We start from the raw sequence: 26797 nt of genomic DNA on the forward strand, positions 1-26797 counted from the left end.
CTTGGCCGTAAGGCCTTGGTGGCAATAAAGATCAGCAAACAAGATGCAAGCCGAGCCCGGTGTCTCTTGCAGCTCTCTGCCCAGTTATGCGCACGTTTAAGAGAGAGTTGAGCAGAGGTTTTATTCCGTGCTTTGATGGCTTCCTTCCCCTCTTGATCTTATCTGGGGAGCTGAAAGCGCCTCCCGCTTAGGCGTGTTCTTTTTATGGAGACTCTTGAGCAGTCACATCCAGCCCTTAAAACCTATTGCCCTCTTTCTCTTTGGAACTTTTTTGGTCCTTTATTGAAAGATTGCGCGTCGCCTTTGTTATTTTCAGCCGGGCACTGGTCAAAACCTCTCGCGGTCCTGAACGGAGTTTCTCATTCTATGTTTACTTATTCCCATCGGACAGAGCCTTCCGTGTCACCTAAGAGAATTTCCAAATAGCCAGGTGTTCTTGACCTCTCCAACCTGAACCCTCCTAAGCTAGATTTCCTCTGCATTTCTGGGAGAGACTGGAAAACGGCTTCGTTTGGCGTTCGTTCCCTCTCACCACTTTGTCTGTGAATCCATGGGCAACAGAAAATGGTGGGTCATAGGGGCTAGGGCCCTACATTTTTATTTATTTTTTTTTTAGTCCCACAGAACATCAGCAATTAGGGAGAGGCCGGAGGTTGGGTGAGTCGGGATGGGGAGAGGGTAGGATTGGGAGTAAAGTGGTTTTATGAAAAGGAGGTACAGTCTTGGTGTATTGAAAAATTCTGGAAAACTGTCATGCTGATTGGTTAGAATTATTGAAACAAATATTAAAATTTAAAACAGAAACATTAAACAACCCCTCCCCCCCCCCAAAAAAAAAAAAAAGGAGACAGAGAGAAACTGAGGACAGCACTAGCTTTTGGCTCTCCTGAGGGCAAAAAGATCTGTGTATGTGTTTTTGCCTCGCTGTTCTTGCCCCCTCACAATTTGTGCCCTCCTAAACTTTCTAATTTTATCCTGTGTTTGCTGCGACTACAATTTATCATTTATATAGTGCCGAAAGGCGTACACAGCACTGTACATTTAACATAGAAGAGACAGTTTCTGCTTTTCTACTCCCTAATCTTGGGTATTCATATCTTTCCTTATCTGCTGGATTTTAAAGCCTTTATACAGTAGAAAAAACAAATCAATCTTGGAGGACTAGTGTACAGAAAACAGCAACTTTTCCAGCAGCCACTCAAACCAGCTCCAAATATTCAACATGCCTTTGTTCGTCTTTTTATGACCAAACATAGAAAAAGCTTCTTTCCGACTCCTCATCACCACCCCCAACATTGCTTTTAGGGCCCAGTGCCAAATAATATGAAGAATGTTTTTTTCACTGATGATGCCTCTGTTTGTATATCTCTTCACTGCACCATGCTTGTTTCTCTTGTTGACTCCTTAATAAAAAAATTATATTAAAAAAAAAAGAAACTACACATCTTCACTAACAGTTTTCTGACCCAAGTGTTTGTCATAAACCAAGATGGCCAGATTGAGCTTAACTCATAACTGGAACAGAAGGAAGTGGAAACAGCCTCTCGTATGAATAAGGGGGCGGGGGAATGTCCCTTTTCTTTAGTCAAACTCAAGTTTCCTTCCTGCCTACCTATGATAATGACGGGACTTTACCCCGCTTATCTCAAAACTAAGCCTTCAGTAGACAAAGATCTGCTTGACAGGAATTGGCTCTCGCCATCCTAGCTGATGCCATAACTAGGAAATCTTTTGTTTGTTCTCAGGGTGGCTGAAACGTTTGGCTCCGAAAAGAACGGTACTATGCGATGCTCCCTGAGGCCCATTCTATTCCTGGCAGTCTGCTCTTTGCTCCTCCTGTTGTTCACCTACTTGTATGTGACCACAGAAGATGACGCTGTGCTTGTAAGTACCCGGGGGTCCAGTGGTAAATTCTGTGCTACTGTTACCACACTGATGTGCTTCTGTGGCCGTTTTACAGACAAGTTCTTCTGGAGATACCATCCACGTACAAACCTTCCAAATCTGTGGCCAAAATTCACTGCTATAACAAAGACATTAAAGAAATTGATGGGTCAATATTTAAACTCTGCAATTGGCATTTTAAAATATTCCTGGATAGTCAGCATTGCTATCTGGACAATTTAGAATAGCAGGTTTATTTAAATTAACTTGTCAGGATAGTTACCTGGATAGCAGCTAGTAGTATAGTAAGCCGGGTGGGGTGGGGGGAGAGGTCCGCCCCAGGTGCCATCTTGGTGAGGGTGCCGGCTATTCCTCTGATGTAACTTCCTGGACTTGCACCTAGGAAGTAACAGAGGGAGACCGAAGCTGGTGTGAGCAGCAGACTGGGTCACTGCTTGTGCCGGGAACATAAAAGAGGTACATGGGAGCAGCAGGAGAGGGCGGGGAAGGAGCGGATGGGAGGGGCGGGGCTGAGAAGAAGGCAGGGAAGGGGCATCACCACCCCTGAGCACCTCTCACCCTCCGCTGCACCATTGATAGCAGTGTTCAATATTGCTGCTATCCCGATCATTTCTCACTCTACGGTGAGCACTGTGGCACTCTCTGGAATTCGATGGAAGGCCGCCGTCAGCAGCACTTATCTGGGCAGCAGGTGCAGCTATCCAAATAATTTTGAAAGCCAATGGGCTAAATGAAGTGTTTTAAGTGTAGTCAGATGGCTCAGTGTAGACATCTGCAAAATCTATGGGCAGTGTAGAGGTGTGACCTTGACAGCGGGCAGCCGCATGCTAGTTTCAGTGTGAAATGATCTATGGGGAATTTCTCCAACTGTTTCGGTATCTAATTGCCCCATTTAGGCATCCAATCAGATATCCAAATGGGCCAATTGAAAATCTAACCTGCTTTCTTCTTTGCATAAATATTTCCAGATACATTCTGAAAGTAAGGATTTCCAAGGCCGTGAAAGTGTGATAAGTTGGTAACCAAGGGCAGAAAGATACCGCAGTGCATAGGGAGAGACATGCAAACAAATCTGTGTGTCCCCCCAAAAAAGGGAACACCCACAGCAGTGATATCAATAACCTGATAGCAGGAGCCCCATTCACCAGTGGCAGCAGAAGGCAGAGCAGTCACAGAAGAGACGAGCAAGGACCCCATTCCCACTGGTAGAGGAATGCAGGAAAACAGTGGTCACAGTGAAGATTGATGGAGTCTGCTGGTACAGTACCCCTCTTCCGCCGGCAGAAGAATTGAAGAAGACTGCAGTGCCTGCCAGCAGCGACCTCATCCAAGAAGTCCAAATAAAAGGTAGAAACTTAGGGAGGGAAGAATACAGATGGAAGGGTGAGGGGTTTTTTAATTTGGGGTCAAATTAATATGATATTGGAAGTCTCACTGTCATTGTCATATGACGTAATGTTGTTTGGAACACTATTAATGCCTAAAAGTCCAATAAATGCAAATAAGAATAGATTACTTCTTATCATGATAGGAGTTGCTATGCAGCTAATCACAAAAAACTGGGAAAAATGGGATACTGTACCAGCAGACTCCATCAATCTTCACTGTGACCACTGTTTTCCTGCATTCCTCTACCAGTGGGAATGGGGTCCTTGCTCGTCTCTTCTGTGACTGCTCTGCCTTCTGCTGCCACTGGTGAATGGGGCTCCTGCTATCAGGTTATTGATATCACTGCTGTGGGTGTTCCCTTTTTTGGGGAAAAGAGGAAGAGAGGGGTTAATAGATGGGTAGATGGAATGGAAAGCACGGAGCAAGCATGGGGTAGAGAGGGGAATGGAGAGCAGGAGGTAACATAGGAAGGGATGGAAGGAGAGAAAATGGGAAAGAGTGGAGAGGAAAAAGCAACTGTCTGTCCAAGTTATATTGTAAGCTCTTCTGAGCAGGGACCATCTATAAATGTCAGCCCACCTCTTTGAATGTGCTTTTGACTCCTACCTCCTCTCACCTTGGGTTCTGCATCCTGAACTTTCTATGTCATGTCTGTTACCTGGATTTTATTTTCAATGTAGTGATCAAAATGGGTCTGTTTTCAGAATTTATATCTACTGTCTATATTTTTGCACTATATTTGTCTATTTTTCTATAGTTGTTACTGACATTTAAAGTCTTCTGCCTTGACCTCTTTGAAACCCCCCCCCCAAATATAAATGATAATTAACATTTTCTCTGCATACAGTGTGCTTTGTGTTTATTTTTAAATTTTGTGGTTACTTTAATGAATTAATAAGATTATATTGTGTGTACAGTATATGAAAATTGAATGGAAGAAATTGCATTACAAATAGTACTATTATGGGGGTGGGATCTAGGGCCTGGGGCAGAGTTTGGGTGGGGGTACTTGGTTGATATTTGTTAGACTTAGGGGGTACTTGGCTTGAAGAAGTTAAGAAACACTGATCTAATGTATCTGGGGCAATGGGGGGGATTAAGTGACTTGCCCAGGGTCACAAGGAGCAGTGGGCAGCCTCAAGTTGCCGAGGCTGTAGCTTTAAGTACTGTGCCACACCATCCCTCCAAGACAAAAAGAATCTTTCAAGCCAAAAGAATCTTGTCAGGATTCTACCAAAGGACTTAATTTCATGATATCATCACTGATTTGAATCAATTCACTGATTCAATTCAAATCGATTCGTTGTCTGAGAAAATCGGACTCACCGATTCAGTGACCAACATCCCCTGACATACCTCCAAGACTTCCCTAAAGCAGCAGCAGCAGTGGAACTCTGAATGGGCTACTTCGTGGCCTGCCCCACTGGGACCTTCCTTCTGCCGCGTCACTGATGACATCATCAGTGATGCGGCAGAGGGAAGCTGCTGCTGCTGCTTTAGGAGGCCTTGGAGGTATGTCAAGGTCTCATGGGAGGGTCAGTGGGGTGCTGTTTCTCGGGGGAATGGAAGAGAGGGATGAAAATGAATGGTAGTGGAGGAGAGGCTGCACATGGGGAGAGAGAGAGAGAGAGAGGAAGAATTGGGGTAGAGGAGAGGAAGGGAGAGAAGAGGTAGAAAGGGGTGAGAGGGAGAAATCCGGCATATGGTGGAGGGGAGAGAGATATGCATGAAGAAGAGAGAGGCAAATATGTTGGACATTGGGTGGAGGGCAGAGAGATGGTGCATAGGGAGAGAGAAGGAAATGTTGGCCATGATAGTGGAGGGAAGGAAAGGAGAGATGCCATGGAGGGGAATAGAGAGGTTTGACGCAGGGCACAAGGCAGGGAGAGAGAGAGAGAAATGGTAGACAGTGGGAAAGAAGCAAATGTTGCATGTGGCAGTGGAAGGTAGAAAAAAATAATTTTCTTTTCTATTTTGTGATTACAATATGTCAGATTTGAAATGTGTATCTTGTCAGAGCTGGTGTTGGACAGCGAGCGTGAGTTAGGACCTAACAAAGAGAGGAATAGTTTTTTTGTTTTGTGTTTTAATCATTTTGTTTACACCACAGCACCAGCCGTGGGTGTGGAGAAGGCAAAGAGGGGTGGGGGTGGGTGTAAAGACTACAAAATAAACCAGCCAGGACGTTTGGGAAAAAAATGCCCGATTTGGCGGGAGAAGTGAATTGATTCAATCGACGAATCAAAGGGAAAACTTCCCCCCCCCCCCTGAATCGGGCAGCACTAGTCTCTGTAATTCCAAGGTACCAGATGTGCTTCAGCGTCTTCCCTCCCCCACCAAACTATCCCCCAATATGGCAGATCATCTTGAAGACAAAACCCAGCCCAGTTGTGCTCTTTTTCACTACTTCTGCCTTGTGGCTGGGAGTCCTTCATTTGATCCAAGCCAGTAGTCAAGGAGACCGGAGGCGTTTCATTCGCAGCTCTTAGAAGGGAGGGCCTCTGGCTGTCCCTGGACAGAGATCTCTCCCTTTTAGCTAGTGGGTATCACTCGCCTAAGCATCCAGAAGAAGCTGCAAGTGCACGCCTTTCAGTCCCAGGGCTATCTCTGCAAACCAAGTGAAAGGAGGGGGATTGGAAATGAAAAGAATCTTGACGGGCAATATATAATTGCTCATTGGAGGTACAGATGCATTTGGGGTTAATTATAATTGTGATGAAGGCAGGGACTATTTTTTTTTTTTTTTTAATAGAAAAAAAGGGTATTAGTCTGGGGTTGGTACCTCATTCCGGCTACCGTAGAGAAAAGGAAGCACATCCACAAAGTTTCTAAGTAGACAAACTGGTGTGATCAGGAAGAAAATTGTCATTACCTGTAGGAAGCTACCACCCTCCACTCCTCCCCCCCCCCAAAAAAAAAAAATATTACTGTAACAGTACTGTCTAAATTGATTAAAAGAGCCAGACTTAAATTTTATGGGGCTGATATTCAGTGGGAAATGTCCAGGTAGGAGCTAAATGCATGATCCTAAGATTTTGAATGGCATATCACTGGACTGTGCCAGCAAAAATCCAGGGAGACCAGTGCGGCATTATCTGGTTAGTGCCGGGGCATTCCGGAGGCAGAGTCAGAGCAGAGCCGGGAGTTATCTGGCTCCACCAATATTCTGTGGCAGTACTTTGGAGAGCCACCCAGTGTATCTATCTGGGTGCCACTGTTGAGTGTTGGAACTGCCTGGGTAACTCCCAACAGGCCCCCAAGGGCCTGGATATTGAAGTCGGTACGCAGATGGATGCCAGCAGAGAAAATCCTATTTCTACTATTTTTTGTTTTATTATTATTATTATTATTTCTAATTATACATTAATCTTTACAAGAATACATCTTGCCCCATTAAATACAGGGAGGAAAATCAAATCAAGCAATAAAAATCAAACTTACAATATCAATCCATCATAATCCCTTTCTTAGACCACAATATTAGGGAGAATGGTCAAACTATACAAGAGGTAAGAAAAAGGAAATTACTTAAAAAAACCCCAACTGCTTTACTTTCCAAAACCCCTCTGTCATCATTCCTTGATGATCTTCTTAACATCTAAAAACTCCTTCAGATGATTTGGATATATTTTTTTAAAAAAAGTGTATTTGACTCCTAAGTACCTAACCAAACACTTGGCAGGGATATGCTAACCGTTTGTACTATTTGAGCTTTTGCCAGGTACTAATAACTTGGCTTGGCCACCGCGAAGATGAGCTACTGGGTTAGATGAACATTGGGCTGACCCAGTATAGCTACTCTACGTTCTTACAGGCTGAGAAGTGCTAAGAAAAGCCAGATTGAGCGCTCTCTTCATTTAGAGCTGTGGTCTTTAACAGAAAGAGTGGGCTGCATTTCCCCTTTAAAGATATAAGTGCTCCTAACAGAGAACCGTTCTGCTTCCATTGTCAGAAGGCCAGGCCTTGTTCTTGGCACACCTCCCATCCTTACCTCACTTGGCAAGGGATCGCTATTTTTCTACAGCGTACAAGAGGTCACTTGAAGTAGTTTAGCCAACATGTGTTAGAGCAAATGTTTTTGTAAGGTGTTCTGTTACCATGGCACAATTGTTTAATTCCAGGTAGGCCTGTCTGGGAATTATTTATACCGAGGGCGGAGAGATACTGTTATCACTGGTTCATGAAGTGGTTTCCGCATTGTTTGCAGGAAGAGAAGAAGAGGTGGGCCCAGGAGGTGGCTAAGCAGGAACTGCAATTGAAGCTGAATGTACAAAGTTTCCAGGGCTTGAACCCAATTAATATTTCATACCAATACTTAACCAGTATCCCCCCACTCAGGAAAAGTAAGTTTCTTTATTTCAACTTGATTACATTCACATCTAGAAACTCTTCTTGAGCAGATAGATAAAACCTCCAAAATATAATTAATTCAAGTTTAAGTTAGCAAATCATTATCTTATAAAAAGAAACAAAACTAAGGGACCGATATTTAAAAGGGTTTAATCAGGCAAGAGAGGCTCTGGTATAGATACCCCCCCCCCCCACCCGAGCTGATATTGTATGTGATTGCCTCAATACCATCTGGTGTGGTCCATGGGTGGAGTCGAGGCAAAGCCAATGGATAACTAGGCAGTGGTCATTTTCAGGCTGTCTTAACTTTATGTGGTTCAGTAATGGTTGAATATCTGCCAATCATGTCCCAAATCCCTCCCCCTTCCACCCCCAACTAGAGGTCTGCACGGGAACGGGGATCGTGGGAATCCCGCAGGTCCCGCGGGAATCCCCCCTAACCCACAGGACTCTCACAGGGACCCCCTCTGGCTCACGGGACTCCCACGGAGACCCCCCTCTAGCCAACGGGACTCCCACGGGGATGAAAAGCTTTGGAAGGAGGGTTCGTCCATATAATGGACATGTCAGCCTTAGTAAAAGAGGAGGTTTATAAGTTAATTACCTGAACAGAAAACAAAAAGAGGGTTCCACCAAAGAGATTCCACATGGAAAACAGCAGCGCAAACACAAAAGAAACTGTGGAATTGATGATCCTGTCAGAAGTAATTGCTGCTTTTTATGGGGACGGGCGGGGATGGAGGTAATTCCTTGCGGGGACGGGTGGGGCCGGAGAGGATCCTGGCGGGGACGGAGAGGATCCTGGCGGGGATGGGTGGGATTTCTGTCCCCGTGCAACTCTCTACTCCCAACCTCTTTATAGGCTTCCCTGAATTTACATTAGGGTCCCTGGTGGTTGGTTGGGGCAGGAGTTACCCCCACTCATGCCTGCCCATGCTGATACTAACCCCCTCTTATACAAAGGTACGCTAATCTTTTTAGTGCTAAACGCTAACGCTTGCATGTTATCCTATGTATGTGTTAGTGGTTAGCACATGTGTTGATTTAGCATGCGCTAAATCCACGCTAAAATGCTTAGCGCGCCTTTGTAAAAGAGGGCCTAAGATCAAAGTGGGCTGCCTGACCTCCAGCATCGGTACCATGAGAATGCCACCTATTTTGTCCTCATTTTCCTCAATCTGAACTGTGCGTTGTGCAAATTTTCGATGGACAGAATCAGTCAATACTTGAAATGTTCCAGCCTTATTGTCCGCTATCACGGCAAGTCAGAGACTTCTTTGATCATCTCAGTCCTCTTTGAGTCCCGCCCATCTGTCTGCATGTAGCAGTTTCACTGGGCGATGAAAGGACCCTCTGCATGGATTTCAGAGACACTCTGCATAAGGATGCAGTGTTGCCTGGGGTATGACATTTGGAGAGGAATAATTGATTTAGCAGTACACAGAGATCAAAATCCAGGGCTGCATCCCGACAGGGTGGTTAATAGAAGCCAGAAATATAAATTCCATCCAAGCAGCCCCAGGGCCCGAGAAAGAAGGGGCCCCAGTTTTTAGGGTTATGATATTTGTGAAGACAAAAAGTGGCCCTATCCAGCCCTACTCCAGCCCCAACCCACCCCTAGCTCCACTCCTCTCCTAGGCAGCTGCCAGCTGCATGCAGTCAGGGCTGCCCCCTGTCCTTTCTTGCGTTGCCTCCACCCTTTCCTCCCATGATATGTCAGATTTCAGTTGTGAGTTTTGTACTTTATTAAAAATTAAAAAGACAATTCTTTTTTCTACCTTTGTTGTCTAGCCGTTTAATTTTTCTAATCATGTTACTTTCTTCTGTCTTCCCTTGCCTCTCATGGCAGACTTCTGTGTCCATTTGTCATTTTTCTCTCGCCTCCTGTCTTCTTCATCTCCTCCATTACTATATCCATCTCTAACATTGGTTTATTCCCTCTCAGCGTTCTTCAGTTTATTTTTCTCTTTCCATTCATTCTTACTCGTCTTCAATTTCCCTCTTTTTACTGGCTACCTACAGCTCTCTATCTCTTTTCTCTCACACCACACCTCTCATTCCCCTTTCACTTATTCCCCAGTCTTTTACCAACTCTGTCCTCTACCCCCCTTCCATTCAGCATGTCAATCTCTCTCTCTTCCCACTTCCATCCAGTGTGGGGCCCCTCTCTTTCTCGGGTCTCTCCTCACTTCCATCCATGTCTTTCCTAACCCTTCCATCCTGTATCCCTCTATGTCTTTTCCATCCAGCATGTCCCCTTTTTCTCTCCTTATCCTTCTATTTAGTGTGCTCCCTCCCCCCATTCTTCCATCAAGCATCTCCCCCCTCTCCCCATCCTTCCATTTAGCCTCTTCTCTCAGCCACTTTTCTATCCAATATGTAACCTTTTTCTCTCCTAGCTTTTCATTTAGCATTTCCCCCTTTCCTCTCTCTAATCCTTTAATCCAGTGTCTCCTCTGTTTCCCCATCCTTCCATCTAGTGTCTCCACATTCTCCCTACTTATCCATCCAGTTGTATGCACCCCCCCCTTTCCCCTCCCCCTTCCTTTGTTACCTCGGCTTCTGTTCCCTCCTACTGCTGCTTCTGATGCAGGACCACTCTGCTGAGGCACGTGCTGTCGGCTGTGCCGGTCCTTTGTCCCCTCTGACATCAATTCCTGTTCCTGGGCAGAGGGCCGGCACAGCCGACAATCACAGTACATGCCTCAGCAGAGTGGCCTTGGCACATATGTCTCGCCATTACTTGTTTGCTGTATTTTCTCCCAAAAATTCAATAAAAAAATTTGAACTAGAAAGGAAAAAAAAGCCACCTGGACCCCCGACACAGCCCAGGGAAAAACAGACATCTGGTAACTTTATCCCAGTTGCATCTATTCCCTAGGCTTAACAAGAGACTCCTTTAACGGTGTTGTTTGAGAACTTAAACTTACCACTAATAGCAACAGATGAGGAAGGTGGGCTCCCTGGCACCAATGTGCCTCTTTGGGCCACAGGGGCCGTGGCCTCTCCAATTGGTGCCTGCCCTCCCACCCACTTCCTGGTGTTCAAATGTTTAAATCTTCTGTCAGCTGCTGTGCAGCGTCAGCGAGAAAGCCTGCCCCGGAGCACTTCATTCTACTTCCGGGGGCAGGACTGCTTGCTGAGGCTGCCTGAAGATTTAAAAGTACAGCGCCGGGAGGAGGTAGGTGGGGAGTCGGGAGCTGGGGAGAGTCCAAACCGTAGTATTCCGTTGCCTGTGGGCCACAGGGTACGAGTGCAATGCTGCTCCTATATTGCCAGGAGTGCTTCAGAGCCTTTTCATGTGGCTATGTCATTTGAGGGGGGACTCCAGCAATCTAGGTGCATTGTGAGAGTAGTTTCCACTCCCCTGTCCTTAGACCTCGCTCACTTTTCCTTAGCCTAACATTACATAACTTCTCCCTACTAAATTCTTAAATTGAATTCAGCATGTCGTTTCGAAAGGTTTTCATTTCTGTTTTGATTTCTTCACCAGCTTACCTCGCAATTGGGCTGTGTTCCGTGAAGAGAGCAAAAAAGAATTACCTGCTGGACACTCTAACATCCATCTTCACACAGTCTAATGAAGAAGAACTGAAGGAGATGGTGGTGGTAGTGCACCTGGTGGATTTTGACATGGGCTGGAATGCCCACGTGGCAAAAGAAATCGCCAGCAAATTCGTTATGCAGATTGCACTGGGTCGCTTGATCTTGATTCATGTCCCACGGGATATGTATCCGCCCCTTGAGGGCTTGAAAAGGAACTACAATGACCCTGAGGTACGCGTTAAGTTCCGCTCCAAGCAGAACGTGGATTACGCCTTCCTGATGAACTTCTGTGCAAATCTGTCCACCTACTACCTAATGCTGGAGGATGATGTGCAGTGTGCTAAATCTTTCTTTACTGCTATCAAAAAATTTCTGGCTGAGAATAAGAATTTATACTGGGTGACTCTAGAGTTCTCCAAACTTGGCTTCATTGGAAAGCTCTATCATTCCAGTGATCTTCCCCGGTTGGCTCATTTCCTCTTGTTATTCTACCAGGAGATGCCTTGTGATTGGTTGTTCACCTATTTCTATAGGCTGCTTGTACAACATGATGTGAAAAGCTACCGTCCATCACTCTTCCAGCACATAGGTCTGTACTCTTCCTTCCAGGGCTCTGCCAATCATCTGAAAGATGATGACTTTCAGGAGGACGTTCAGGTTGCAGACAATCCTCCTGCAGAGTTCTTCACCAGCATCGCCACCTTCGAGAACTATTATGCCAGCTATGCCTACAGCACCACAGGATACTTCTGGGGCAAATCTCCTGTCGCTACAGACTACTTCACCGTTGTGTTCAGTGAAGCAGTTCGAATCGCACGAGTCAAGGTCAAAACAGGTTCATATGACAGGCCGACTGATTATCTCCGCAGTGGGCGGTTATCACTGGGTCAGAACTGGAGCAAGGATAACAAAGACTGTGAGCAATACCTGCACATCGGTTCCTTCTCCAGTCATTTTGACAAGAAAGGGATTGAGATACGGGCCAAATTCCCTATCAAATGTGTCAAAATAACAGTTACTGAAAGCCAAACTGAATGGTTAATCATTCAGACTGTAAATATCTGGACTGTGCCATAAAGTGATAAAGAAGCTGAGTGGAGGAATGGCTGACTCAGCACCCTGAGATTGCGGGTTTGATCTCCTTAACCCTTCACTGCCCCAGTCACTATAGGTAGATTGTATACATGAATGTAAAAAACCGCCGTGATGGACTAAAACATTGGTAGATATCACCCCTGGCAGGTGATAAGCACTGGTTCTTATTTATATTCTCCTTTTTACCCCTTGCAAGACTAGAGGAAGAGAGCTTGATATTTTCATGAACTTGAGAATAGGATTGATTCTGGCCAGTCTGTCATGCTCATACTATGACAAGGAATCCCCCTGTCTGATTACTTAGACCAGGGGTAGGCAATTCTGGCCCTCGAGAGCCGGAGCCAGGTCAGGTTTTCAGGATCTCCACAATAAATATGCATGAGATAGATTTGCATCTCAAGGAGGCAATGCATGCAAATCCATCTCATACATATTCATGGTGGAGATCCTGAAAACCTGACCTGGCTTCGGCTCTCACGGACTGGAATTGCCTATCCCTGACCATCCTAGACAAATGTTCTAGAGAACAGCAGACTGGTGTTCTCTTATTATGTGCTAGAAGGCTCATTCATAAGGGTAGTTTGGGGATGGAGAGAACAATGAGGAGCAGTGTGCCTCCAAGTACGGCTGGTGCTGATTTGGTCTCCCTGCCTCTTGTTCTGACCAGACTAAACAAGCAAGTTTGATTTCTCGCCAGGCCAATGTTGGAGGTTTGTACTGAGTGGTTGCCAGGGATGCAAATATTTTACCGATTGCATTCTAAAAGTGTAACAAGATAAAAGCTACCAGCGCCAGGCTTGAACCCCTACAGAAGTGTGTCCTTCGGATCTTAAGTCCTGCACCTTAACCATTCAGCCTTCCTGGTGGCATCTGTAAGCTGAGATCTCAAAAAATGTTTGCTGGTGATGTATTTCTCCTCTGACTCTATTTGTATTATATGATCTGTGGGGACATCATAATCAGGGCAGGATTAATTGGTCGAGGGCCCCTAGGCACACAAGTACACTGGGCCCCCTGCCCCGCCCCACCCCACCATGCGCCCAGGCGGAAACAGGAAGCTGCGTCAGAGGGAAGCTTTGGGCAAGCAGCACCGCTTGCACAATTACAGTTCCCGTTGCCTTTCTTACCCGCGTTGCTTGCTTGTCTTACTTTCCGTCAATTGGGGGGGGGGGGGGAGGAGGCCGCATTACCAATCGATGCTGGAGGAGCCTATCGCCGTTTGGAAAAAACAATGTTGATGCTCTCCTTCATCGGGCCCCCCTGACCATTTCAGGCCCTAGGCACGTGCCTACTTGGCCTATTGGTAAATCCTGCCCTGATCACAATGTGGGTCTTGTACTAAAGATTAGCGCATGTTATCTGCAATAGGGTCTATAGAAATAAAATGAATCCTGTGACAGATAACATGCGTTAATCTTTAGTAAACGACCCCCAATATCACTAGATGGGTTCAAAGCTGAGCAACTACCGGAATAAGAATTCCAAGAATTTAATGGGAAAAGTAAATCATTTTCAGACGTCTATTTAAATATTTTGGAAGCTTTTTATGTATCTTTGAATGATATTCTTGGCAATGTTGTTTGTTTCTAATTTTGTACAAAAAAAGACGTATTCCACAGTAATGTACAGCATTTCCTGATGAAACTGATACTGTCGCAGACGCTGGAGCAGTAATGCATGGTGGCGATGCTTTACTTTGTACACTGAAGAGGATATAAAAAAAACTGCTCCAGATCTTACGCAGAACATAAAACAAATAAATAAAGAATTTTGTTTCTAGATTTATTTATAAATTCTTTTATACCCTCTTAGTAGCAAAAAAAAAAAAAAAGCTACTCAGGATGATTTACAAAACTAAAATTAATCAATAAAAATTCAAAATAGTCAAGGAACAGTCAATATATTTATTTTTTCTTCTTTTATAAATTATAACATCTATCGTGAGGCTGATGCCAGACACACTTGTGTACCCGTACTCTGTGTCCTGCACATGGCGAGAGACAGGTGAAGGTTTGACAAATCCAACGTGTTGATCATTTGGGGGGGGGGTCCTTTTATTAAGGCGCACTAAATGCTAAGGCATCCATTATATCCTAGAGGTGCCTTAGCATTTAGCGCATGCTAATCTTTAGCACCCCTGATGTAAAGCAAACGAATTCAAAAGACTTATGACTAATAATTGTGGTCAAAAAATTCACATTACATTCTCTCCAGCTCTCAGATGCCTGCAATGATTATGAATAAGTCAAAGCAGGGAGATGGTATCTTTCATCGAGCTGAGAATTGTTATTAGTCATAAGTCTTTTGAATTTGTTTGCTTTTCAAGTTCGAAGACTTAGTCCATTGTGACATATTTAGTGTTGTTCACCCCTGATGTAAACCATTCTGAGCTCCCTTGGGAGAACAGTATAGAAAATTGAATAAGTAAATAGTAAGTTAGGTGCTCTTAGGGCATTTACCGGCACTTAACTGGAGACATCATTTACAGAATATAGGCCTAAGTGTATTCTAAAGCTTTAGCTTCTGAATTACAAGGCACAAGTCTATTTAAAGTCAATGTTGCATGAATAATATGGGATTGGAAAGTGCTATACTGTACTTCTTATCCTGTGGATAGTTCTGCCTTCCTGCTTTCTTGCCGGCTGTGGAGCTACCAGAGTGCATTAGAATTCTTTTAACATTAGCAGTGGAATTTTAATTTCCTTTGAACACAAAAAGTGGTATCTATTATAGGAAGCAATAGATTATTGTATCCTAGCTCTGTCTGAACATTGAGTCTTATAAAATGTGGGGGGAGGGGGAGTAGAGGAAAGAGTGGAGCGGCAAGGGAATGAGGTGACTGGATTATTCTCAATTTGTGATGCCTTTTAGCGAGCCAACATGAAAATGTCATGAAAAATATTATACATGAACTCAGACTCAAGACCACTGAGGGGGTGTGTGGAGGGGGTCCATTCTTCTGATATCTTCTTTGGCATCCGAAGAAGTAGCCTTGGTGTGTGAACTTGAAATCTCAGATATTACAACATATCTAGGCATTTCCAGAAAAACAGATCTACCAGGATCACGGTTTTCTCACACCTTTCCTTGAAATGAAAGACTGCTCTTCCAGGGTCTCAACCAGTTTCTTTCTCCAAATCATATGAGAATTCACATCTGCTCCACGTGACCTACAAAATGTAAAATACAATAAAATCCACAATCCTATCCCATCATACGTAATCAACCAAAAAAACCAAAATACAACAAATGCACACTTCTAAACCCTTCACCAGTATACCATCCAGCTCAACCCCCGGCATTCTCACTGTACACTTAAAAATATTTTCTAACATTTTGTATATATTTTTAAGCTTTCTCAAGCCAACATCAATAGTAGCAACCCTTAAACTGAGGATAGCCAACTGGTGGGCCACAAATCCTATGTTCCTCTCATGCCCACCCCAGTTAAGTCTGCTCAATGTTAGCAACCCAGTTTTCTGAGCTACAGGACAAGAGCTGGTGGGACCTAAGACCAAAGAAGAAGTGAGAGACAGAAGGCCTCTTTTACAAAGCCACGCTAGCCCATGTGGGATCCCTTAGGGTTAAGCCAAGGGAACCTGGAGTGGGATCCCTAGGATAGTAGACTTGGGGGAGGGTCAGTAGAGTGGGCAGACCTGATGGGCTATGGCCCTTATCTGCCGCCATCTTCTATGTTTCTATGTTTCTAGCGGCCGCCCTGCGCGAACGGCCCCGAAGCCCATAGAGATTTAAAGGGCTTTGGGGCTGTTGCCGTGCGGCAGCCACTAGCACGGCTTTGTAAAAGAGGCAGAGAGAGGGATATGGTATAGGATTTTAGAGGACTGTCCAAATGCCCAGGGGGGATTTCCTTTTTTTTTTTTTTCAATAATTCTTTATTTATAACATTTTTCTTACTACACCAAGTATGCACTTAAAAATGGAAAATAACTTGCAAAAATTTAAAAGCAATTTAAAGTGCTTTCTTTTTAAAGATGCTTTTAATTGATCAACTGTGTTTTAGTAATTAACTTAATCTTGTTTCATACATTTATTTCCCCAATCCCCTTCTGTGTTTACCTTAAATGTTTCTCACATTTCCTGTACCGACTGTATTTCTCCCCCTCTTCCTATTTGTGTCCAGGGGCTTTTCAGTCCTTTTTACCTAGTACGTATTTGTTGTCAGTCATGTAGTTTTTTATTATTTAATTAATAATAGATGTTTTATTACAGTAATGTAAGTTTTATGTGTTAAATTTTTGTTTAAATGTTAATTTTAAATTTTGTTCAACGCTTTGTAGTTTCGAAAAAGCGTTTAATCAAAAACCTGAATAAACAATAATGCAAACTTGAAAAAGATCAATAATTCCATAGAACAGAAATAAAGAGGTAAAATATAAGTAATTCAACCATTATTTAGTCCACAATTTTAGACGAAATCAACAGGAAAAAAAATAAGATCTGTGGAAATTTAAAACTAACGAAAGAATGGCAATACTCTGCATATCCCACAGCCGGTTTATGTCAGGTTACACTTCATGAGCCACAGATACACTTTGGGCTCCTTTTACGACGACACGTTAGCGGCTTTAGCGCGCGCGACTTTTAATCACGCGCTAGCCGAAAAACTACCACCTGCTCAAGAGGAGGCGGTAGCGGCTAGCACGTCCAAAATTCTAACAGTTGCTTGGGTTCAAGAAACAGGTAATTCTTATTTTGATATGTAACAAAACATTTTACAGGAAACTTTAATAGGTGAGGATTCAGGGCTGCAATGCCAAGAATTCCTTCCTCCGCCTTTGGGACTTCTGAAATAATAATAATAATAATAATAATAACTTTATTCTTATATACCGCCAGTAATCTTGCGACTTCTAGGCGGTTTACAATGAGGTGAAACTGTACAGACAGCGAATTACAGAGTATAACAGTGAACATCTGATATTAACAACATTAATAATAACAACAGTTTATATACTGCCGGAACGGGAAGTTCCGTGCTATTTACAATGAGTTAGAAAAGTTTCATAAATTGATTGGAACATTCATAGTTTAGAGATTAGAGGTTAACAGTTTGCAAGATCAGATGTGGGTGGAATTACGAAGGGGGCATTTGACCTTATTTGTTACCTATGTAATTCAAGAACAGGTATGTTTTTAGGTGTTTCCTAAATTCGCTATAGTTGTTTGAGTGTGTGATTAGTTTTCCTAGGTCTTTGCTCCATAAGGCTGCTTGGTACGATAGAAGTTGTTGATGATGTCTCTTATATCTGCATCCTCTAGCCGGAGGGGAAACGAATTTCAGGTGTGTGCTTCTCTCATGTCTGTTAGTTGGGAAATAAATCTGGAAATACACGAACATTAGAACCCAAGAACTGATCGTTTATATGACGGAAACACATGTATTTTCCCAGGGGGATTTCCAAAACCCGGCAGTTTGTCTGGATCTTGGAAGGCCCCGAGTTCAGGTCTGCACCTGGAGGGCCTCCGAGCCGGTGCAGATGCAACGGGATGTCATCATGTCCCATCCGCGCATGCTCGGAGGCCTTCCAGACGTGGCCCCGAGCTTAGGGATGAAGAGATGATGCTTGTTGGGGGCGGAGCTGGGGGGGTAGAATAGGGTGGGGCTAGGGTAGAATGGGAAGAGTGGAGAGGGGCTGGGGTGGAATGGGGCAGGCTAGGCGTTCTTTTTTTTTTTTACCGCCAAAATCTGATAATCCTAATATGGTAGATTGGGAGCACTGGCAATGGAGGCAGTGCATGCAAATCTCTGTCATGAATATTCATTGTGGATATCCTGAAAACCTGAGTGGCTAGGATGCCTCTAGGACCAGGTTTGGGAACCACTGCCACATGTTCTTTATCTGTCTTCATTATTTTCAAGAACCATGCAAGATGAGACTCAAATCCTGCAGCTGCTCCTCATGGGCAAGGGATGTGGCTAAAAGAGGGTTTCTCAACCCAGTCCTTAGGACATATCTAGTCAGGTTTTCAGGGGTATCCAGACAATTGGTAGGATGAAATTGTTAGGAAGACAATTTGTAGGATATAACAATTATCTTCTTACGAATTGCCTTCCTATCAATTATCGCCTTAACTGTACCTCTTCATGCCCCCCCCCAACATTTTTTTTTGTACCTCTCCACATAGGCCTACTGTGTCAGAATGTGAGGGGGGCTGTCCCATGGTATGCAATGTACCTCTTCGTGTCCCCCTCACACAGGTTTTTGTACCTCTCAGACCTACATCTCCCCATATAGGTCTACTCTTTCTCTTTCTCCTCCTCCTTGCTGGCTAAAGGGCCAAATAGAAATAGGTTCCCTCTGATGTCAGAGAGAACATTTATGGGTCAGCTGCCACCTGTGGACATGTGAACAACTGCACCGGAGGAGGAAGAGAAGGAGTAGGCCTACGTACTGATTCTTCTTCCAGGGGGGTAAGCTTCTTCTTCTTCCGGGGTGGGGTCTTCTGGAGAGGTTGCCACAAGATGCTGTTTCTTCTGGGGTGTGGGGGGCATTCCCCCCCCATGCCACTAAGCTGCTTCTTCTTGTGGGGGAGCAAGTTTTGTCTTCCAGGGGATTGGTGGGGGGGTCTTCTGGAAGGATTGCCACCATGCTGCTGTTTCTTCTGGAGGGTTTGGGTGCCATTGCCCTCGCCCCATGCAATCAAACTGCTGCTTTTTACGGGTGGGGGGTTCAGGGGGGCAAGGATCAGCTTCCTATTTCCGACAATTGGTAGATGTAAGATGTAGGACAACAATTGGTAGGGTAACCAATTGTCATCCTACGAATTGTCTTCCTATCAGTTGTCATAGACCTGTTTTCAGGATATCCACAATGAATATGCATTAGACAGATTTGCATGCACTACCTCCACTGTATGCACATTTATCTCATGCATGCTCATTGTGTGTGTCCTGAAAACCTGACTGGCTAATTGTGTCCCAAGGACAGGGTTGAGAACCTCTGGGATCCTATGCTTTCCACTTTAAAAACCACTGGAGTTGCTTCTACCCACCTGCACCCCTGATTCTACAAATATATACAGTGCCCAAAGTTGCGTGCACAAACTTGTGCACATTGCAGATTTGTGCACACTGCTTAATAGGCACGTCCTGTAGGCAGCCGTCGCCTCTCCTCCTCCCCAGCGTCTCATGGCACACCTGAAATCTCAGAAGGCGCACTAGCATGCCACGGCACACGGTTTGCAATACACCTGCCTTTACTTCTACTTAAATTCTTTGACCTAGAACAGGGATCTCAAAGTCCCTCCTTGAGAACCGCAATCCAGTAGGGTTTTCAGGATTTCCCCAATGAATATGCATTGAAAGCAGTGCATGCACAAAGATCTCATGCATATTCATTGAGGAAATCTTGAAAACCCAACTGGATTGCGGCTCTCAAGGAGGGACTTTGAGACCCCTGACCTAGAACTTTAAACAATGCTGTGACTGTGCAAATTTGGGGTTCTGGCTGCAGAAAGTACCACTGCAGAGATGCCAAGTCTCACTCATTTGAAAGTGTTCTCCCTCTCACACTCTTTGAATCCTATTTCTCATTCATCAGAGCTTCAGCACCAGTGAACTGATCGTGATCACTGCTGTCATGAGAGGGAAGTCTTAGAGAAGTAAGCCAAGTGATCCAATCCAGTGTTCTCAACTCGGTCCTGGAGTACCCCCATTGCCAGTCAGGTTTTCAGGATATCCACATTGAATTTGCATAAACTTGATTTGCATACACTGCCTCCATTATATGCAAATATCTTTTGTGCATATTCATTGTGGAAATCTTGAAAACCTGACTGGCGAGGGGGGGTACTCCAGGACCGAGTTGAGAAACCAATCAATAGGAAGAAATGTGAGCACACCTTCCTGCCTTCTGCTTCCCCTGTCCCTTTTCTCTTTACTGCAAGTACATGTGCTCTGAAATCAAAGTACAGGGACATACTTTTAACTACTGTAATTTGCCTTCAGCTTCTGAGGAAAAGCATGAGCAAACCACACCAGAGCTGAATCAGCTTGTTGGGTTGCCCTGGGGTAAGATGACAATCCTTCTATGAGCAGGTGTATGTCTTTAAACTGCCCCTGAATCTGAATGATGTATCTGAGCATGCAAGGGTGGGCGTGCCTGCCCGATTCTGGGCACAGCTCAGGCTCACATTGCAGGACAGAGTGCCTTGGCACAGAACAAATGGCAAGGAGCTACTTTGGGGTAAGTAATGCTTGCTGGTTTACGCTATTCATAATTCAAGAAAGCAATGCCTGGTTTTGTCCTTCTTTAGTGCAGCTGGGACTGATTTCGGCTTTTTCTAGAGCCTAGAGGAAAAGGGTCCACTAAAGCCATAGTATATGAAACCCACTGAAGAAGGAGCAAGATTAGTCACAAGGAACATATGAGGGGCTGCTGGAAAAGTTCTCAGCCCGACCAAGAAGAGAATGACGTGGATGTGGTTCAATCAATGATCTGAAACAGTGTCAAAAAGCACAGAATTATGCTTCTGCAAATTGGCACATAACGAAATAAGCTAACACTCTTTTCAGCTAATAATGCTCAGAATTTAGGAAGTGGGCTGAGAACCTTTCAGCACCCCTTCATACATGTCACGTGCTGTGTGCTGCTGTTGCTATCAGTCCCATCTGCCACACTTGCTATATTACATTACATTAGTGACTTCTATTCCGCCTGTACCTTGCAGTTCTAAGCGGATTACAGTAGAAGATAGCTGGACATTTCCAGGAACTTACAATTTAGGGTCGGTTACATAGTAGAGGCATTGGTGGGAGATAGAAGGAAGGATGGAGAATTGAGGTATACTTGTAGGGAAGATGCAGTTTGGGGTTGGTTAATTGATAGAGTCATTGAGGAGATATTAGTAGAGGAGTAGCAGGTCAGCTGGAAATTTGCAAGGAGGAGGGCGGATGTGAGGGAGGATGCGAGGGGGGGGGGGTAAGAAGGCTGTATAGATTTTTTGAATAGCAGAGTTTTGATTTCTTTTCAAAATGATTTAAAGTCACTTGTAGTTGACAGCAGGTTGGAGATGGAGGGGTCCAGCTTTGCTGCTTGCGTCGCTAGGAGGCCGTGGTACATCTTCTTATGCTGTGTTCCCTTGAGTGGTGGATAGGAGAATGGGGTTTGAGTTCTTCTTAGTCTGGATCAGGGGTTTAGACGGCTGTTTAGGTAGGTGGGTGCAGTTCCGTTTATTGCTTTGAATAGTAGACAGTAAAATTTGAATATCTGGTGCTTCGGTTGGAGTTAGCTGTTAAATGCACTTGGCTGTTATTGATTCCGCAGGTGTCACTCCCTATAATGTTGATTTAGAACAGGGAAATAACTGTGAAGCTGATTTCATTTCGCATCCCTTATCCTCATTTCTCTCTATCTTGAGATCCTCTCTGCTCTTTGCAGGCTTTCTTGAATTCTGTGGCTGGTTTTCTCTCCACCACCTCTCCTGGGAGGATGTTCCAAGATCCATAAACCTTCTGTGAAGAACTTTTTTTCCTAATATTATTTGTGAATTTCTCTGCTCAGAACCTCCTCGCCTGATCCTTGTCTTAAAACTTCCTTTCCACTGAAATGTAGGGTTACGATATGGCCCCAGAAAAAGGAGGACAGATAGAGGTATCCGGGTTTTACTTCCACTGAAAGCAATGGAAGTAAAACCCGGATGTCTCAATCTGTCCTCCTTTTTCTGGATTATTATTAAACTGATCACAGGATAATGAATATTTATAATATGAAAAATGTTTAAATAATATTTAAATAGTGTGACATGAAGTGCTCAGCCCACCAACCAAAATGCTTATATATTCAAAACATAGGTTGCTATAGGGACCATCATAGCTCTCTCACTGTCCCAACCACCAAACAGCATTTTTCATCCTTTAAACAATCTTATACCAAAGAATCTTATTGTGGACTCCTCGTTTTATGGCTCCCCTTTGCCTGAACTTGGCATACATTCAATCCCGAAACTTGTCCCATCTAGCCAGCCCCTCAACTCGAGTTTCGCTATCACGCTTCGTCAGGAGGGGATGCTTATTCAGCTTCAATTTCACAGGGGACTAGAAAACCACGGATCTTTTCCAGATAAACCCCGCCAAAAAGTTAACCCCCGCCACCCAAAAAAAATTATAAAAAAGAGGCGCAATCTGTAGAAAATAAAGTGTGGGTTCCCCCCCACGCCCTCCCCCCCGTCGGAGCCCTTAAAAAAATGGTCGACAGTTTATCCTATATTTTTATAATGTTAAGTTTCATATCCTCTTTTTTATAATCTTTTTTGGGTGCTCTGATGGGGGGGCGTGGGGGGGAACCCCCCACACTTTACTTTATACACATCGCGCCGCGTTGTGGGGCCGTTGTGCTGAGAACTTCACTGGTTAAGGTTGCGTGCGCTGGCAAAAGGTGGCGGGGCTTAACTTTCGGTGCGTCCACTTTTTCCATTAGTGGCGGGGCTTATCTGGAAAAGATCCAAAACCACTACCTGTTTCCTGGAGCCATATGATAACCCTACACTGAATTATGGGTTTCCTCCTGAGTTTTAAGTATTTCAATATTTCTATCATACCAGCCTCTTCAGTCCCTGTCCACCCCCTTCCACTTCTGCATTTGTTCTATCTGATCAACTTTTAAAAATATATATGTAAATATTTCATTCCAGTACTTTTTCAGCTGTGCTGCCTTTATTTTAGACCACAAGGGTCCTGACAGCAGCAGCAGCAGCTGCTGTGGTCCTCTCTGCCATCAGCTTTGTTGTTGGAAGCTACCTGATGAAGAAGAAGAGGACGCCTCTGGTGACACTGAAAGACCCCAACGGGAAGTATCTGCTGCGTCTCATTGATAAGGCGGTGAGTGTGAGGCTTTCTTCACTAAGCACAGTAACGCTCTGCCCAGTGCAGTATGAGAGACTTGCTGGCCAGTTGCAGCAGTCACCAGGTCTCTGTTATTGCCTGCTGGGAGCCAGAGTCCAATGTCCCAAGTGCCAGCAGGTTATTTTATTATGTATGTTATGTTGCCCGCTTAGAACTGTAGGATATGCGGGTTATAAATTTTTAAATAAATAAATATAGGAGAGAGTGCCACCCTTGTATCGGTGTATGTTATGTTAAATTATGTTATGTTCTGTCTTATACCCTGCTGAATCCTCACAAATCAGAGTTCTAGGCAGATTACAAGTGGCATAAAATGCTAAGCGCGCATGCGCACTCTCATCGCCGTGTTGCCTGATCTGTAGTTCCATGGCCGGCAGAGTACACATGCAGACTTACCATGCATCTCGCAGCGGGCTTGCCGGCTCCGGCCAGACAAAGTTCAGATGCGCTCCAGGTCGGGCCGCGCCTTGCGCGAGCGCAGTGAGTCGATAGTGTCTAGGATCCATTCCTGGTAGCGGGGGGGTCGGCGCCGGGGCCAGGGGGGGAGGCAGCGGCAGGCCCGCCATGTCGATGAGGAGGAGGAGGAGACATGGGGCGCGAGGGCGGCCAAAGGGAGCCGTTGGGGCTTGCGCGCGCTGACCTCTGGATACGCGGGCGGGAATCGTCGCCGCCGAGGTGGGTGAAAGCAGCTTTTAAGGTGGACTGGGACAGTTGCAGCCAAGCGCCCTGGCGGGTTTCCGTCTTCATCCAATAGGGAATAGCTTACGGTCCACTGGTTCAAAACTGCTAAAATTGCCTCTTTAGAGGAAATGATTTGATCAGTAGCTCTTGCAGTTTTAGCACAAGTCCCACTTCATTGCTAACAGTAAAATAACCTTTTCTATATACAGTGGTGCCTCACACAACGAACTTAATTCGTTCCAGGAGCAAGTTTGTTATGCGAAAAGTTTGTTATGTGAAACGCGTTTTCCCATAACAATACATGTTAAAAAAAATAATTCGTTCTGCAGCATAAAATATGCTAAGATGACATAAAAAAAGATAAATTTGTCAAAATGGTGAAAATGGTGGTCTTGCTGAGGCCAAACTCTTTGACGAGGTCACACTGTTTTACCCCCCATTCACTCCTTCTAATTATTTCCCGTTTCATTTCAACAGAAATCACCTTCCTGCTTCATGATATATAAAAAATATTGAGTTTATCTTAAAAGGACGACTGTATACAGGGAGAGAGGGCAGTTAAGTGCAGTGCCTGCGCGGAAGGATGCAATACATCGGCAGCTCGGGCGACTTCGTTGTGTGAAACGAAGTTCATTGTGTGAAACGAAGTTCGTTGTGTTAATCAAGACATGAAGTTCGTTGTGTGCAGCGTTCGTTGTGCGAGGCGTTCGTTGTGTGAGGCACCACTGTATATCTAAAAGCACCCATTAATGTAACGGGCTAAAACACTAGTACAGTAGACCCCTGCGAATTCACGGTTTATGATTCACAGACTCAGTCTGACTGCCTCTTCCGGTCAGAAAACACAGCGAATGACTGACCAGCCAATCAGTCTTCCTATGTAAGTTAACGCCCCCTTTCTCCCTCCTTCCCTGCCACGCCGAAGCCTGCCTACCCACCCACCGTCAATTCCTCCTCCTCTCCCCCCGGTCAGCCTCCTGCACAGCCAATCAGCCTTCCTATGTAAGTTAACGCCCCCTTTCTCCCTCCTTCCCTGCCACGCCGAAGCCTGCCTACCCACCCACCGTCAATTCCTCCTCCTCTCCCCCCGGTCAGCCTCCTGCACAGCCAATCAGCCTTCCTATGTAAGTTAACGCCCCCTTTCTCCCTCCTTCCCTGCCACGCCGAAGCCTGCCTACCCACCCACCGTCAATTCCTCCTCCTCTCCCCCCGGTCAGCCTCCTGCACAGCCAATCAGCCTTCCTATGTAAGTTAACGCCCCCTTTCTCCCTCCTTCCCTGCCACGCCGAAGCCTGCCTACCCACCCACCGTCAATTCCTCCTCCTCTCCCCCCGGTCAGCCTCCTGCACAGCCAATCAGCCTTCCTATGTAAGTTAACGCCCCCTTTCTCCCTCCTTCCCTGCCACGCCGAAGCCTGCCTACCCACCCACCGTCAATTCCTCCTCCTCTCCCCCCGGTCAGCCTCCTGCACAGCCAATCAGCCTTCCTATGTAAGTTAAAGCCCCCTTTCTCCCTCCTTCCCTGCCACGCCGAAGCCTGCCTACCCACCCACCGTCAATTCCTCCTCCTCTCCCCCCGGTCAGCCTCCTGCACAGCCAATCAGCCTTCCTATGTAAGTTAACGCCCCCTTTCTCCCTCCTTCCCTGCCACGCCGAAGCCTGCCTACCCACCCACCGTCAATTCCTCCTCCTCTCCCCCCGGTCAGCCTCCTGCACAGCCAATCAGCCTTCCTATGTAAGTTAACGCCCCCCTTTCTCCCTCCTTCCCTGCCACGCCGAAGCCTGCCTACCCACCCACCGTCAATTCCTCCTCCTCTCCCCCCGGTCAGCCTCCTGCACAGCCAATCAGCCTTCCTATGTAAGTTAACGCCCCCTTTCTCCCTCCTTCCCTGCCACGCCGAAGCCTGCCTACCCACCCACCGTCAATTCCTCCTCCTCTCCCCCCGGTCAGCCTCCTGCACAGCCAATCAGCCTTCCTATGTAAGTTAACGCCCCCTTTCTCCCTCCTTCCCTGCCACGCCGAAGCCTGCCTACCCACCCACCGTCAATTCCCCCTCCTCTCCCCCCGGTCAGCCTCCTGCACAGCCAATCAGCCTTCCTATGTAAGTTAACGCCCCCTTTCTCCCTCCTTCCCTGCCACGCCGAAGCCTGCCTACCCACCCACCGTCGATTCCTCCTCCTCTCCCCCCGGTCAGCCTCCTGCACAGCCAATCAGCCTTCCTATGTAAGTTAACGCCCCCTTTCTCCCTCCTTCCCTGCCACGCCGAAGCCTGCCTACCCACCCACCGTCGATTCCTCCTCTTCTCCCCTGGTCAGCCTTCTGCACAGCCAACATCGCTTCCTTTCAGCCTAAATATTGATGATTTTTTTTTTTAGCACCTGCTGCTGCATCTGCAGCCCTCTCCCGCCTCCGATCTGCTCCTAAACCACATTCGCAGTTTTTCAAAATACGCAAGTGCTCCTGGAACCAGAACCCCCCCCCCCCCCGAATTTCAGGGGAGTACTGTACTGTGTTGAGGAAAAATGTGTTACATAGTTATACATTTTACACAGTTATCAACATGTTACAGCAATATAGGATAATACATCAATGATGTGTGCTGACACAGTTTGCCACATGATATATTGTAGAGACTCGTATCAGACTCTTCTGCCGGAGTTACTGTTAATTTTTCCTTCAGATTAAGTGGTTGTCAGAAAGCCAGTTCTGGCAGAGCAAGGGATATCTTTCTTTCTCCTTAAGGAAATCAAAACTGTATCTCCATGCATGCAACAGGACTAGCTTAACTTGTCCTATTTTGATATGAAGTTACTTTATCTCTGTTCCTTCAGAGATTTTGCATGTATTAGGCTACTTTGTGCAGTATAGTAGTTTATCTCACCTTTATGACAATTTCCCTTATTTTATAACTTGGCACTCCACAATAGTGATTGCCTCTCAGCTAGAGAGTTGTGCGGGGACAGAAAT

General features: G+C 45.4%; 2 protein-coding genes across 6 annotated transcripts in view; both read left to right on the top strand.

Annotated features, from left to right (window-relative positions):
• The window catches only part of LOC117347389 (alpha-1,3-mannosyl-glycoprotein 4-beta-N-acetylglucosaminyltransferase C-like), a 29210-nt gene extending 15844 nt beyond the window's left edge, over positions 1 to 13366 (top strand). For 2 of the 3 annotated variants that reach the window (XM_033918258.1, XM_033918256.1), the window contains exons 2-4: positions 1746 to 1884; positions 7502 to 7637; positions 11138 to 13366. In XM_033918258.1, the coding sequence (XP_033774149.1) occupies positions 1783 to 1884; positions 7502 to 7637; positions 11138 to 12267 (1368 nt within the window). In that variant the 5' untranslated portion in view covers positions 1746 to 1782 and the 3' untranslated portion in view covers positions 12268 to 13366. Of the gene's footprint in view, positions 1 to 13; positions 568 to 1745; positions 1885 to 7501; positions 7638 to 11137 lie in introns of those variants that run through there. The other variant, XM_033918255.1, reaches the window with a different exon arrangement.
• Positions 1 to 26797, top strand: part of LOC117347391 (NADH-cytochrome b5 reductase 1) — a 61190-nt gene that overhangs the window by 15746 nt on the left and 18647 nt on the right. For 2 of the 3 annotated variants that reach the window (XR_004536780.1, XM_033918259.1), the window contains exons 1-2: positions 20424 to 20492; positions 22970 to 23125. Coding sequence is in view for 2 of the 3 variants with exons in the window: in XM_033918259.1 (XP_033774150.1) it covers positions 20472 to 20492; positions 22970 to 23125 (177 nt within the window). In the remaining variant the exon portion in view is untranslated. Of the gene's footprint in view, positions 1 to 20423; positions 20493 to 22969; positions 23126 to 26797 lie in introns of those variants that run through there. The other variant, XM_033918260.1, reaches the window with a different exon arrangement.

The sequence above is a fragment of the Geotrypetes seraphini genome, chromosome 13 (assembly GCF_902459505.1).
Source record: "Geotrypetes seraphini chromosome 13, aGeoSer1.1, whole genome shotgun sequence".
NCBI lineage: Eukaryota > Metazoa > Chordata > Amphibia > Gymnophiona > Dermophiidae > Geotrypetes > Geotrypetes seraphini.